Source organism: Leucopleurus acutus (genome assembly GCF_964270905.1).
Source record: "Leucopleurus acutus genome assembly, chromosome: 2".
Taxonomy (NCBI): domain Eukaryota; kingdom Metazoa; phylum Chordata; class Mammalia; order Artiodactyla; family Delphinidae; genus Leucopleurus; species Leucopleurus acutus.
Genome location: NC_139143.1, coordinates 118895402 through 118909189, shown reverse-complemented (window position 1 = coordinate 118909189; position 13788 = coordinate 118895402). Strand labels below are relative to the sequence as shown.

At 43.6% G+C, this 13788-nt stretch overlaps 1 protein-coding gene across 5 annotated transcripts in view; it reads right to left on the bottom strand.

The window, feature by feature from the left end:
- Positions 1–11291, bottom strand: part of MCOLN2 (mucolipin TRP cation channel 2) — a gene marked incomplete at its 5' end in the record, with an annotated part of 60818 nt that extends 49527 nt beyond the window's left edge. Inside the window, 2 exons of one of the 5 annotated variants that reach the window (XM_082860509.1) lie at positions 9132–9281; positions 10767–10858. Coding sequence is in view for 1 of the 5 variants with exons in the window: in XM_082860507.1 (XP_082716633.1) it covers positions 11215–11291 (77 nt within the window). Of the gene's footprint in view, positions 1–4283; positions 4408–9131; positions 9749–10564; positions 10589–10766; positions 10859–11214 lie in introns of those variants that run through there. The other 4 variants (XM_082860507.1, XM_082860511.1, XM_082860510.1 and 1 more) reach the window with 4 other exon arrangements.
- Positions 11292–13788: the final 2497 nt, after the last annotated feature.

Below are 13788 nucleotides of genomic sequence, written 5' to 3'. Positions count from 1 at the left end.
CACCAACAGGTTTAGAAAAGGACAGAGAGTTGCTAAGTGGTGGGAACACAACCAGGAGAAGTGACTACACCATAAAAACAGTTAAGGAACAGAAATCCATGAAGATCTAAGTTACGCTGATCCATCAATTGCAGGGTAGTCACGCAACTGAAACTGCAGGAAATAAATAAGAGCAATCACGACTCTTATGGATTATTTTTGTTTCACGAAACCATAGGAAACATAGATTTGTATCAGCTTAATAAATGGCACAAATACCCAAATATCAAAGGAAAAAAAACACAGTATTTGTAAGAGTAAAAGCAAGATCTGGAATAGAATGGAAAGTCATCCACACAGTGGGCTAAATAAAAGCTAGAGAAGCTGGACGTAGGAAGGAAGCCTGACACTAGTACTGTGGGGAGAAGTCAGGAAGGAAGCCCATCAGAGCTACCATCAGTTATTAAGAAAATCTACTCTTTGCCTATCATATGACCAAAGGGCAACTCCAGCTTTATCAAATCAATGACCAAAAGAGTCTATGGAAGCTTGAAGTTTTGAAAAAAAGCAAAACTGAACAAATTACTGAAAATTCTTAACCTCAAGGAACTTGTGAAGGTTTTTGACCTTTGCCTCAGAAAAATGCACACATCAGTTTCAGTGATGGTACCTTGTTCCCATTAGCACGATCTACTTAGCAAATAAGCTAACCAACTCAGACTGCTACTGATTTTCAGCTTGTATGACCCTTACCCTACTCAAAAAGAGGGATGAAAGTTTGTTTTCTACTGCAGTGGCCTCCAAAGTGGGGTGCGTACACACAAGTCGGGTATGCAAGACCATCCAATGGGATGTGAGAAGACAGGGCTAGGGCTTCTAATTCTATTAACCAAGCAAAAGTAAGTTAAGATTTACAAGCTTCAATGTATGAATTATACACCTAACATACCCTCATGTGGTCAGAAAGCCAGATGCCTGTATTTCGATTAGGTGCACAAGGCAATCTGGGGGAAGAGTGCAAGTTCCCGAAGTATGGTGCCCTCATTGCTTTTCAGCAGATTCCCATCACTTAGGGTTTACATAGGCCCATTTAAGCATTTGTTAGAGTATATTATCCACTTTAGCTAACCCTCACAAAATGGACATAAAGATTCTCGCAAATCGTTAGACTCCTTGTAGAACTAACATAAGCCTAAATTAACATCAAGAAAATGGGAGAGCTAATACTACCCTAATACAACCTTTGTTGGCCATGAGTTAAAAAGAAATGAAAAGCAAATCTGAACCGAAAAGAAAAAAACCCAGATTTATCAAGAAAGTACGTATAGTATTGACTAAATCTACTACTGTTGAACCTTGCCCTAAGTGTATATATTGCACCTAAGATATTAGGTAATGATACTGTGAAGTCATAATGATATTATGAAGTCACTGCATTTAGCATTTTTTTCTTAACATCCTCATCTATCTCAGCCCTTAAAATGTTCATTTTACCTGTTCTATTGTATATATGGTTTTACATACAGTATACAAATAAATATCCATTCAGAGAGAGTAGATGTTCTTTTAACTGGTGGGGATAAGTTATCAAAAATATTTGGGACTAATTCTCTGGTGTTTCAGAACTGCAGCCACACCTGAGATGTGGTTTCTCTTTTGTTATCCCAGCTGATATTATAAACTCCTTAGCTAGAGAGAAATTGGTGTCTGTTCCCCCAGCTCCAACAAATAAATGGAAAATAATCTTGATAGGCAACCCTTCTCCTATCAGGCCTGTATAGGTATCATGTACCGATGTAGTAGCACTAGAAGTAGAATGTTTTTTCTAATCCACAACTAGCACTTCCTAGTCACAGAGGATGGGGCAGGGGAAGCAGGGTGAACCAGTTCCCACATCTGTTCTTCTTCCTGCATCCTCATCACAGTGAATAGTACCACCAGGCTGCCTTCTCGGAACCGACATCTGTGTAGCTCTGCATGACCTGGTCCCACTGTCATTTCCCCCCCAAACTCAAGTGTGTACTTCATTTGAAATGGACTATAATGAACCCCTCTTCTGATTTCTGCCCCTTAGGGGCAACCACTTTTATCTGTTTTGTTGATGTTGTTATTTAACATTTCTAAATAATACCATTTCACTATTTTTTCCTCTTTAGTATATTATCAATTTATATCCTCCTATGGAACATAGGGATGTAGCTCTTATAGCTGCCCTCCCCAGCCAACACACACATTTCACCTCCCCACTCATTGTCCCAACAAAGTTTTAATAAAAATTTGATAATAAATATTCAGATAAATTAACATTCAGAACTTATGAAGTGAACATGCAAATACTCTTCAGAGTTGAGCTATTAGTACAACTATGATTTTATTTTTATTTATATATATATATTTTTTTAATAAATTTATTTCATTTATTTATTTTTGGCTGCATTGGGTCTTTGTTGCTGTGCACGGGCCTCTCACTACGATGGCCTCCCTTGTTGCGGAGCATGGGCTCTAGGCGCACAGACTTCAGCAGTCGTGGCACGCGGGCTCAGTAGTTGTGGCTCACGGTCTCTAGAGCACAGGCTCAGTAGTTGTGGCGCACGGGCTTAGTTGCTCTGCGCCATGTGGGATCTTCCTGGACCAGGGCTCGAACCCGTGTCTCCTGCATTGGCAGGCGGATTCTTAATCACTGTGCCATCAGGGAAGCCCCCAGTACACTATGATTTTATATTCTCTCTTATAAAAATTTTTTTCTGGAGTTAATTGCCTTTTTCTCCATTTGCTTGGTTTTCCATATACCAACCAGGACTTTATCACGAAACTCCAGCTGAATCTGCCAGCTCCTTTCAGTACAGTCAACCAAGCTGGGCATCCTGTCAACTCCCTTCTCCTAGGGACATCATTCCTGGAGCCCTCAGCCTCCTGTTCCAACTACATGGGTTGCTTTCTAATCCTTATTCAAGGCCATCAGTTTGGGAATTCCCTTCACCTCCTTCCTAAATTGGATTCTGCATTCTCCTATCAGGCCCATATAGGTATCATGTATTGATGTAGCAGCCCTAGAAGTAGAAGCATTTCCTGGATCCCATTTCCACCTCTTTTTTTACTCCCTCATTTTTGTGGAGAGTATCCTTCAATCCCTTCCTGTGAGAGGAAGTCTGAAAGGTAAATTTTGAGACCTCCCATGACAGACACTGCTAGCTGCCACCCAGTGTCTATTCATTCCTCCCTTCTTCCTGATTTTGTCTAAGGCAGGAACGTACTTTTTTTTTTTTTTTTTTTTTTTTGCGGTGCGCGGGCCTCTCACTGTTGTGGCCTCTCCCGTTGCGGAGCACTGGCTCCGGACGTGCAGGCTCAGTGGCCATGGCTCACGGGCCTAGCCGCTCCGCGGCATGTGGGATCTTCCCGGACCGGGGCACGAACCCGTGTCCCCTGCATCGGCAGGCGGACTCTCAACCACTGCGCCACCAAGGAAGCCCCAGGAACGTATTTATACCCAGGACAGAATAACTCAAAGTATTAGAGCTAGACAAGAACTCAGATCATTGTTTTCACACCTGATTGCACACCAAGTCACCGGGGGCGCCTCAAAAAAGTACTGATGCCCTGCTTCTCCCCTCAGAGATTCTGGCCTGATTGGTATGGGCACAGCCTGGGCATGAGGGTATTTTAAAAGCTCCCCAGGTGATTCTAACGTGCATCCAGTTTGAAATCCTTACCTTAGACATTACTTGTTCCTATCTCCTCATTTTACAAACGAGGCAACTAAGGTGCCCTGAGGTTGCGACTTGCCCCAACCATAAGGATCCAATTTAGAATAAGAATTGGATCCAAGAATCCAATAAGAATCCTTGTCCAGTGTTCCTTCTGATCCCTGAATTAATATTTCTTAAAGGGCATTGGCCTGTAAGATGGTCACGAATGAAGGAAAAAAATGTTACATTCAAATAAACAAATGTTTCCAACATAATTTCTCTTATTTAAAACAGTGTGATACTTTGGCAGACCACAGCATCCTAGTCCGTAAATTCAGGAGACTTCTAAATGTTACTGAAAGGAAAAGGAAAAAGCAAGTAAAGCCATGATGGAATGAATCCAGCATTTAACTTCCTCGAGGTACTGTTGTTCTTCAGATTCTCCACAGCAAACACTGGGTTTCCATTCTAAGCCCGCTCAGAGGGAACCATCGCCGGCTGCAGATTCCAGCGGCCATTTCTCAGGTCTCGGCTTGGTGGCTTCGTAGCACTTGATCCAGCTACCCACCACGTCCCTGGAACAACCTCATCTCTCCACTTCTAGGATATCCCACTCACCTAGTTTGCTTCCTGCCTCACTGGGCTTCTCTGGCTCTCCTTTACTCGCTCCTCTTCCATCTGACTTCCAGATGCCAGAGTGCCTCAGGACTGTCCAGGGCACTTGTATCCTCTATCCTCCCTTCTAGAAGAGTTCATGGAGTCCTGTGGCTTTAAATACTATCCACAGGATGTGGACTTTCACATTTGCACCTCTGGCAAATCTCTCTCTTGAACAGACTCCCTTATCTGACCTCTTCTTTGAAACTCCACCCACATGACTAATAGGTTTCTCATACCAACCCTCCACCCTCTTCTCTGCACATCTGCTCAATGCCTGATCACACACTCTTATCTACATGTTTCAGCTGCAATCCCTCATTCTGTCAATGGTCCTCCACATTGGCTGCATAGTCGTCACCCGGGAATTTTTTAAAGGTTTCAGTGTCTGGCTTCCAACCCTAGACATTCTGATTTAATTGATGCCTAGGTATAAGCTGGGCATTGAGATTTTTTTTCCGTTGCGGAGCACAGGCTCCGGACGCGCAGGCTCAGCGGCCATGGCTCACCGGCCCAGCCGCTCCACGGCATGTGGGATCCTCCAGGACCGGGGCACGAACCCATGTCGCCTGCATCGGCAGGCGGACTCCCAACCACTGCGCCACCAGGGAAGCCCTGAGCATTGAGATTTTGATAAGTTTTCCAGGTGATTCTAATGTGCAGCAAAGTACAGGAACTTTTGCTCCAGAGTCATGCTTTGATTTCCCCTTCTCCTCAACCCTCACACCCACTCAATCAAGTCTTCCTCCAAAACACAACATGAAGTGGTCCCCTTCTCTCTACATCTGCAGCCTTCTTGGTCCCAGCAGCAGCATCAACTCTCACCAGACAACTGCAACAGTTTCCCAATTCTCCACATAGTAGCCGGAGGGGTAATTCTAAAAGTGTTAAGACAGACATCACTTCCCTACCCCGTATGGCTTCCCCCTGCTCTTAGACTAAAATCCAATCCTCTTACCATGGCCTGAAAGTTTCCTGCCCACTCCTTCCCATACCCTCTCTTCTCCCTCCTCACTACCCCACTACACCTCCTTCCTGGCTCTGAGCATGTGCACTTGCTGTTTCATCTACCCCACTGCTACTCCCCCAGCTCTGCATGTCCGGATCCTTCTCACCGTCACGTCTCAGCTCAAGTGGCACCTCTTTAGAGCAGGCTCCTTGATCACTCTATTAAAAGAGGCCTTTCCCACAGCCTCTCTCATCAATTTCCTTCATAACTGAGACTGCAATCTTTGCCGGTCTTCCCTACAAGGGAACTCCATGAAGGCCTGGTCTCACTTATGACTATATCCCCAGCATAAAGCAGACTACCTAACACATAATAGGTGTTCAGTGAATAATTTTTTTTGAAAAAAGAAATGAGTCAGTGAAAAAGATGACGACCCTAACTATGTGAACTTTTCCTTAGCCGGTACCCATTGAGATCAAATTATAATAATAAAACAACAAATATAATAAAAACAACAAAACAATAGAAAATCTAAAATAATTGACATGAAAAATTATGTTAAAAATATACTGAAAAGTCTTGCTTAGCCAAGATACATTAGAGGGTTTTAGGTAATTTAGTTGCTTGGTTTGCTGATAAAAACCCTATTTTGTTTCAATTAATATTCCTGAAGTCTTTCCAAAGAATGAATTATTCAATGAATTGTTATGAAAACTTGCAATCCACTGGGGAGAGAGCAAGTTAGAGCCCTCCTTGAAAACAAATGCAAAAATAAAACTTAGACACATTTAAAAAATAAAATTGATAGACGCATAGGATTTAGAATTTTTAAAAATATAATTTAACATGCCTTTCTAAGCATGAGAAAATTCAGAAGCCAATGAAAATAACTGACAGACCTTAACAAAAATTAAGACTTCAAAAAGTTAAAAGACAGACTGGGAAAAAATGTCTACAATATATTTAAGCAGGGAAAAGTTTACTATCCATTACCTGTAGAGAGTTCCAAATTATTAATAAGAGAAAGTCAACTGAATATTTATCCTGTTATATACAAAGGACCCAAACAGGCCAATGAACGTTTAACAACAAATTTACTAACAGTCAGAATGGTGAAAATCTACCTATCTTAAATTTTATTTATCAATAACGCAAAAAAAAAAAAAAAACCTCTATTGAAGGGAAATGTAAATTTTTGAAGGGCACTTGGCAGTAGAAGAGAATGAGACCAGAAAAGTATCTGTGATCTAGGAATCAAACATCTATGGATTTATCTTACAAGTGTTTAAATAACCAGTCAAAAGGATGGTTACAAAAATGTTCATTGCAAACCTATTTGTAACTCTGTGTTGACTCAAACATGTCTATGATATATTGTTAAATTTTTTCAAAGTTACAAAATAAACACCTTGAGATCTCATTTTTCCAAAAATGTGGACATTGATTTCTATATGTAGAAATTTTAAAAGTCTAGAAGTACATAATCCAGAAAAAAATTTTTTGGTAATCTCTGTGAAGTAGTATCATAGGTAATCTTAATTTTCTTCTTCAAGTTTTCCATATTTTCTTGATTTTGGATGATTAACATGAATTCTTGAGTTATCATTATGAGTTAAAATAAGCTATTTCACAGAGTCTAATAATACATATCAGGTAATCAAATATTTCCTTGTCCTTAGTTTGTGTGTGGTGGATGGGAAGTGAAGAGTCAGGGGAAGTAAATTCAGAGACTAAAATTCGGTGTTTCTACAGCAATGATCATGTAGGGTGAACGTCCCAGGGCAATCTGGCGGATGGAAGATTTTAGCCCAATCCCAAACTCCCACATGGGTTTTTTCTTTGTTTTTTCTTTTCACTCCAGTTCCTACAATGAACTGATTTTCTCATGGTTTGCTAATCTCATGAGAGAGAGAAAAATGTTCAGATAGCTCAGGCTCTGGGTAGTTGGGCCCCAGTTAAAGGAAGTTAAAGAGAAGAAAAAAAAAGGTCAAAGAAAGAAACCTTAGTTACCTTCTCAGCACAGCTCTCAGAACATAAATGACATGGTCATTCTAACTCTGAGAAATACCCAGAAAAAAGACTGTAGGGGCTTTTCATTTTCCTGTGGAGCCACCCTTAAAAGATGAGCATGCTACAACTTTCAGGAATTTCCCTAAAGACAACTGTGCCACCAAGTTCCTATAAAATCATCTCTCATCAGCACTTTGCTGCCTCAGGCCAGCAGGAAAGCAGAACTAGGACTTGACCTCTTAAAAGTGCTCGTTCTGAACAAGCCATACCTCCTATGAAAACATATCCTGAAGCATCAGCTCCCTGAATCAGAGAGGAAAGTAAAGCAAAACTCCATTTCTAAGCAATACAGGATTCCAAATGCAGTTAAATCTGGAGAAGATGACTGGAATTACGGCATGCTTTCTCTAACACTTTCAGTAAGTGCTCAATTTCAATAAGTGCTCAATTTTTCAATAATACTGATGACTCTCCCTAAGGAAAAGTAAAATTAAGAGAAGGTATAAAGCCTATGGACCAAGGGCCAAATGTAGCCAGTAGACTGCTTTTGTAAACAAGGTTTATTGGAACATAAAAAAAGTTATAAAATGATAAATAAAGTTATAATTAATCATTTTTCCTCAAACCATTGGATGAGTTTAACTTATCTTTGGACAAGCCCACCTCATGGCCAGTTGGGGAACCCCTAGATGCACACTATCTCTAGCAATTCCCTCTAGTTGCTATAGGTGACAGGATTTTTTTAAAGCTCACCCCTTAAATTGTGGGTCTTCTGGAATTGTACCAAGGACAATTTTCCAGAATCTTTAGCCTCACTAGTCACCAATTCTTGCCTGACAGGATTTTTTAAGCTGAAACCACTAGATGTATTCAAGGGGAGATAACAAAATACAACCTTCAAAGGAGAAAAAAGGAAGCGGTCCCCCCAACTGAGGGGAAAGAAATATCTATGGGCAACATACCCCGAAAGCTCTCTCCTCACACCAGGGAAGAGAAAATGGGGTCCAAGCTCAAAACAGAGTAGAAAGCTCAGCTAGGGTTAGGCTGAGGAAAGTGGGAAGGAAAAGCCCCAGAAGATTGCCAAAGCAAACAAATACGTAAACAGACCAAAACATGGCTTTACGCATTTGATACTGAAAAGAATATTGCAGTTTGATAAAGAAAATGAGGCCTGGAAATAAGATTACTTTTCTCTATGAAGCCCAGAACACATGATGTAAGAGCTCACTGAAGGGTGATCTCATTCCTGGGAACTGACAGGTGGGGCTTGGACTCCAGGCCTCAGCTAGAGAGAACAGCTCAGCCTCAGAGAAGACTCCACATTTAATTTTCATAGCCAAAAAGGCTTTCTTTGGCCACAATTTTGGCCACTTTAAAAACTGTAGCCACAGGAAGACACCTGTTTTTTCATTAAGTTTCAAAAATTGTCTTAGTCTGGGTTTCACTTCACTGAGACCTAGCCAAAGTGATTAGCTGCCATATACAATCATCCCTGACTTTCAGTTCTGTATTCTCTGCCATTCTGTATAAAATTTGTCTCCCTACTCTTCCTACTTGCTTCATTAAGACATGTTATATGCACTATTTTATTGTTAAAAACAACACATTTTATATGCTCCTCCTTGGGAGAAAAGAACATGGCCCCCTCAAACACTTCATCAGGATTTACCCGTTTTTATGTGCAGGAGACTAAATACAATTGGCACTATTACGATGGCCTCTGCATGGAAATGGTCAGGAGACGTGTGGGAAATGTGCATGTTTTTAAAGGATCCAAGCCACAGAACCTGCTTTACAGAAGGTTTGCTAAAGAAGAAGGGAGAGTTCACAGTAATGGGAGTTTAACTCACCTTAAAGTATTTAGAGGAAGATGAGCTAAAATCTTGAGAATGTTGACTCAACAGGAAGAAGCTACCAGAATCCCCCAAACTTGTGCTGTGTGGTTAGTGCATCACAGAGATGGTGAGCGGGTCCTGAAGTGTGAAGTCCACATCCCACGTCTGGGACACAGAGATGGTGAGCGGGTCCTGAAGTGTGAAGTCCACATCCCATGTCTGGGAGAACCATATAGTTGATTCCCTCAACGTTACGTATCAGAATTTGCATCCTAACATCCATAGGCAACCTCTCCTACCTCTTTCTTATGGACTTATTCCATTCTCAGTGTGTGACGAAACAAAATCCTGTCTCCCACTGGTACTGTACAACCGGACATATGTATATTTAAAATTAGAATCTTTCAAAACCTACTTATGTGCACACCCAAGTGTGTTTCCTCTACTCTAAGAATGGTAGCTTCTGAAGATACTCACTGGACATGATAAAACCGTTTAAGTCCTGAGGAAATGTGCTAAGAAAAAACCTAAATTCAAGTTAAAAAAAAAAAAAGTTTATACACACCATACCTACCAGAAGCACAAGCCTGTTTATCAGTCCAAGCAAAAGATAGTAAATAAACCCAGGGTCAATTTGCTCCCTACCTTTTAGGACAGTGATTTTAGGGCTACAGTAGATGGAAGCAGTGTATAACTTCTACCCCTCTGCTCTATTAAAAATAAACACTTAGCATTAAGAGAGATGCTTTATAAATTACACGATACCCAGTCATTTTGAGGTGACATTCACAGGTATCCAGTTGTCCAAAAAAGCTGCACCAAAGTTTTGTCTTCTAATTCAAAATTGGTCTGTCAAAAGTCTAAAAAACATATACCACAAAAAACATATAAGTATTCGTTAAATACTTATCTGGACAGTGATCAGAGATCAAATAAATCCTCCTCTTGAATTCTGGCTTTCCTTGCTAGCGTTAAGTTCATTTGTATTTAATACCGAGAGCGCTATGCAGGAAAGTCTCCACGCTATTTTAAGAAAGTTTAACCACCCACCACTGTATTTGTTTTGCGAGCTTTAAGAGGGGAGCGAAGGCCTGTTTGTACGCACTGCCCACCCCCGGCTCAGCTGCACGGCTGGGTGGTTGGAGCTTTGACCAAGAAGTTGGGGCCCACGGGCAGCGCCACCGGGCTGAACTGTACGCCTTTTCATAAAGGCAGAGGAATTGGGGTTAAACACGCTATCACCCTCCCACCTGAGGAAAAGGCCTCTTTGTTCCGGAAGGCAAAGCCCAGCCTGATTTAACTAACTGCAAGCAGTTACTATAAGCAAGGCAGCAAGAAAGCTCTAGTCTAGAACAGGAAAGCCATCCACTTGATGAGGGTTTCTCCAGAGTCCAATACCCAGAAAGACACAGCTCAGGCGCCTCATCTGACAGTTAACCTGAAATCACCTGGTCTTTCCTCTGCTTCCTGGCCTGGGGAAAAGGACGGGGCTGCCGGGCCAGGCCTGCGCCTTCAAAACTTTCCACGGCTCTCGGGATTCGGAGCAGGAGAAACCGTTCACTGCACGCGTTTCAGCCTTGCCGGGAACGCCTCCCCTGAAGTCGGATCCCTCCTAGGCGGGCCCCCCTCCTCTTAGCGCCTCTCTCTTACCCTTCCTACCAGCCGCCCGGGGCGCGCAGACCCCGACCCTCTGCCAGGCGCGGCGAGTCGCGGGGGCGGCTGGCCCCCCTCGGGCGGCGGTGGCGGCGGGCTGCCGGGCAGGTCGTTGCGCGCCGGCGAGGAAGGGGCTCGTGGCCGGGCGTTCCCGCCCCGCCCCGAGTCCCCACCTCCCCCCAGTCGCCTCCCGCCCGGGCTGAGCAGCCTGAGGAGAGCGTCTCAACTTGGTGCCCTGGGGCACTTTTTCCTCGAGTCAGCGAGCTGGCCTCTGTGAGCCCCGGGAGGCAGGTGGAAGGCGGCGGGCGGTGGGAGATAGAGCAGAGGTGCGCGCGTCAGGAGACCCGTGGAGGAAAGCAGCCCGGGAAGGGGGTGGCGGTGGGCGCCAGAGGAACGGCCGTGGGATGGAGGGGGGCCCCACGGCGATCGCTCCTGGGGTACTGACCTGCACTGAGGCCCCCGGGACGGACCTGAGGCTCTGCTCCACACCTGCAGGTCCAGCGCCTCCACGCCACGAGCCATGGTGCTGCCCGGAGCGACGGGGGAAGGAGGCCTCCTGGGTGGCGGCCGGGCTGTAGGGCCGGGTAGAAGCGCCTTCAAAAGGGGCCCACGCGGTGGAACACTGGGCTGCCGGTGCGCCCTCCACACCGCCCCCGGGCGGCCGGGCTGTGCACTCCCTGCCCTGCGGGGCTCCTGACTCTACATTCTTTCCTTGATTTCGGCATTCTTTTCTTGTTTCCTACATCCATTCCTTTGCCCATTTTAAAAGTCATTTGTATTTTGATGCGTTCAAGACACAGGCCATATTCACTGAATGCCAAGCCTAGGGCTGAGTACTGTGGGCACCGAGATAAGAAAGACCAGATCCTTTCCCTCCAGGACTTCACGTTAAATGAAAAGTTCATCCATTTTGACGTGTTTTTATTCTGAAGTGCACGATCACAAAACTCTGTGACAAGGGTCATGCTTCGGAGATGTTAAAAGTGCTACGGGCGCACAAGGGAAAGAGAAACGAATCGCTGTTAGCTTGCGCGGGGAAGCTGGCCTCCTGCGCGGGGAGTGAGTGTCCACGTGGCCGGGGCGGGCACAGAGGGACGGCGCAGACCTGCAAGACCCGAGCCTTGGGACTCGGTAAGCCCACGTGCTGGTCTGCAGCCACTGCTGCTCTTCCCTCCCGGAACTTCAAAGGAAGACGCCTGTCGGAAACGGGACATGAATCTTAGAGATGAGGGTCGCGGTCACTTACCCAAATGCCACTTTCAGCTGTGGGTGATGTTGACTTGGAAGTTCCGACGAGCCAATAGCCTCTTTTCCAGGGAGGCCTATTCCTATTGGTGGCAGCAGCAGCAGCAAAGTCCGCGAGTTCCAGGCTGTTTTAATCAGCAAATGTTTAAAAGATCTCTGGGTTTAACAAGGCAAAGAATATTCTGCCAGGTAATTATTTTAATATGCATCTCCAGGTAGAAGCAGTTGGAAATACGTAAGGTATATAAAAGCATACATAACTGACACGCCTGTCCACTGAAAGACAAACACACGACTCAAAAGTTGTGAGTTAAGTTTTATTCAAAGACTATAGCCCTGCAAACAGTCCATCAGATAGCTCCGAGTAGCTGATGCGAGGTAAGGGAGGAGCCAGGATATGCCTGAATTTTTTTGCTGTGGGAAAAAACAAAACAAAACAAAAACATGTCCTGGAACATCCAAAGATTACTGCTAATCACAAAGAACAGACATCTCAAGTTAATGATTTTAGTGCTTTTCTATGTATGAAAAGAATCTGGGGTCACTGAAATTTTCCCTTAGATATGCATCTTAACTATCTAGGTGTATACAAAGCCCAGAATGCTCCCTAGTTTTCTCCATCCTGAATTCCCCTCAGGGGGCACTGTCCATGGGCAACTGTAGTGGCTAATGGCTTGATCCTTGTAAAACTGAAATGGCAGGCAACATTTTTTTCTTTTCTTTTTTTAAGATTTATTTTTTTTAATTAATTTATTTATTTTGGCTGTGCTGGGTCTTCGTTGCCACATGCAGGATCTTTTTAGTTGCGGCATGTGGACTTCTTAGTTGCATGCATGCGGGATCTAGTTCCCTGACCAACAATCAAACCCTGGCCCCCTGCATTGGAAGCGCGGAGCCTTACCCACTGGACCACGTGGAAAGTCCCAACATATTTTTTCTTTACGCCCCCTTTTGAAAGTCACTTCCAGTAGGCTATTAGGCAAATGCCTTATTTTAGAGTCCGTTTCATCAGAGATGCCCACTGGGTACAGACAGGCTTGGAAGTTCCCGTTTGTGTAGTCTCAGTCCCTGCAGGTGGGTGCCACGGTGGCATGACTCCTTTTTAGAAGAAAAGGAGAGGAAATGTTACAGCACTGTTCTTGTGGGAAGGATGTGGACTCTGGTGTAAAGAGACAAACTGTGACTTCATTGGAGAGTGTTGGAGGAAGTATAAGAAATATTATATTTATACATATAGTATATATAGATACTATATATATTATATATAATATCTATATATACAATTTTTATTCTAAAGAATTTTTAAGCCTTTTTAATTCAAAGAAAAGCCACTATAAAGGGACAACCCTTAACTTCAAAATACTAGGACTCCACTAGGGACCACAGTCCCTTTAGAAGGGGGTTGTAAACTGGGATAACATCTTTTTGTATCAGCAAACTTCTTGTTATAAGTGTTTTTTAAAGGCAGGGCAATTCTACTGAATAACTTACCAGTGGGTAGTTAAAAGGAAAATCCATTGTCAACGTTGCATTTATTAAGAACATCTACCATGTACAAGGGCCCTGTGCTTCAAAGGGGCCAGAAGAAACCCTGAGCCCCAGTAGGTACCAAGGTTGATTCATACGTTATCTCACTGAATGCTCAGCATTCTGTGTACTGTCATCTCCCTATCAAAATGAGGACATGGGTTCAGAGAGGTTTAAGTTACTTCCCTGAGGTCACCCATAGAATATGTAGTAGGTCCTAGATTTGTATTCAATCTTTCAGTCTCCT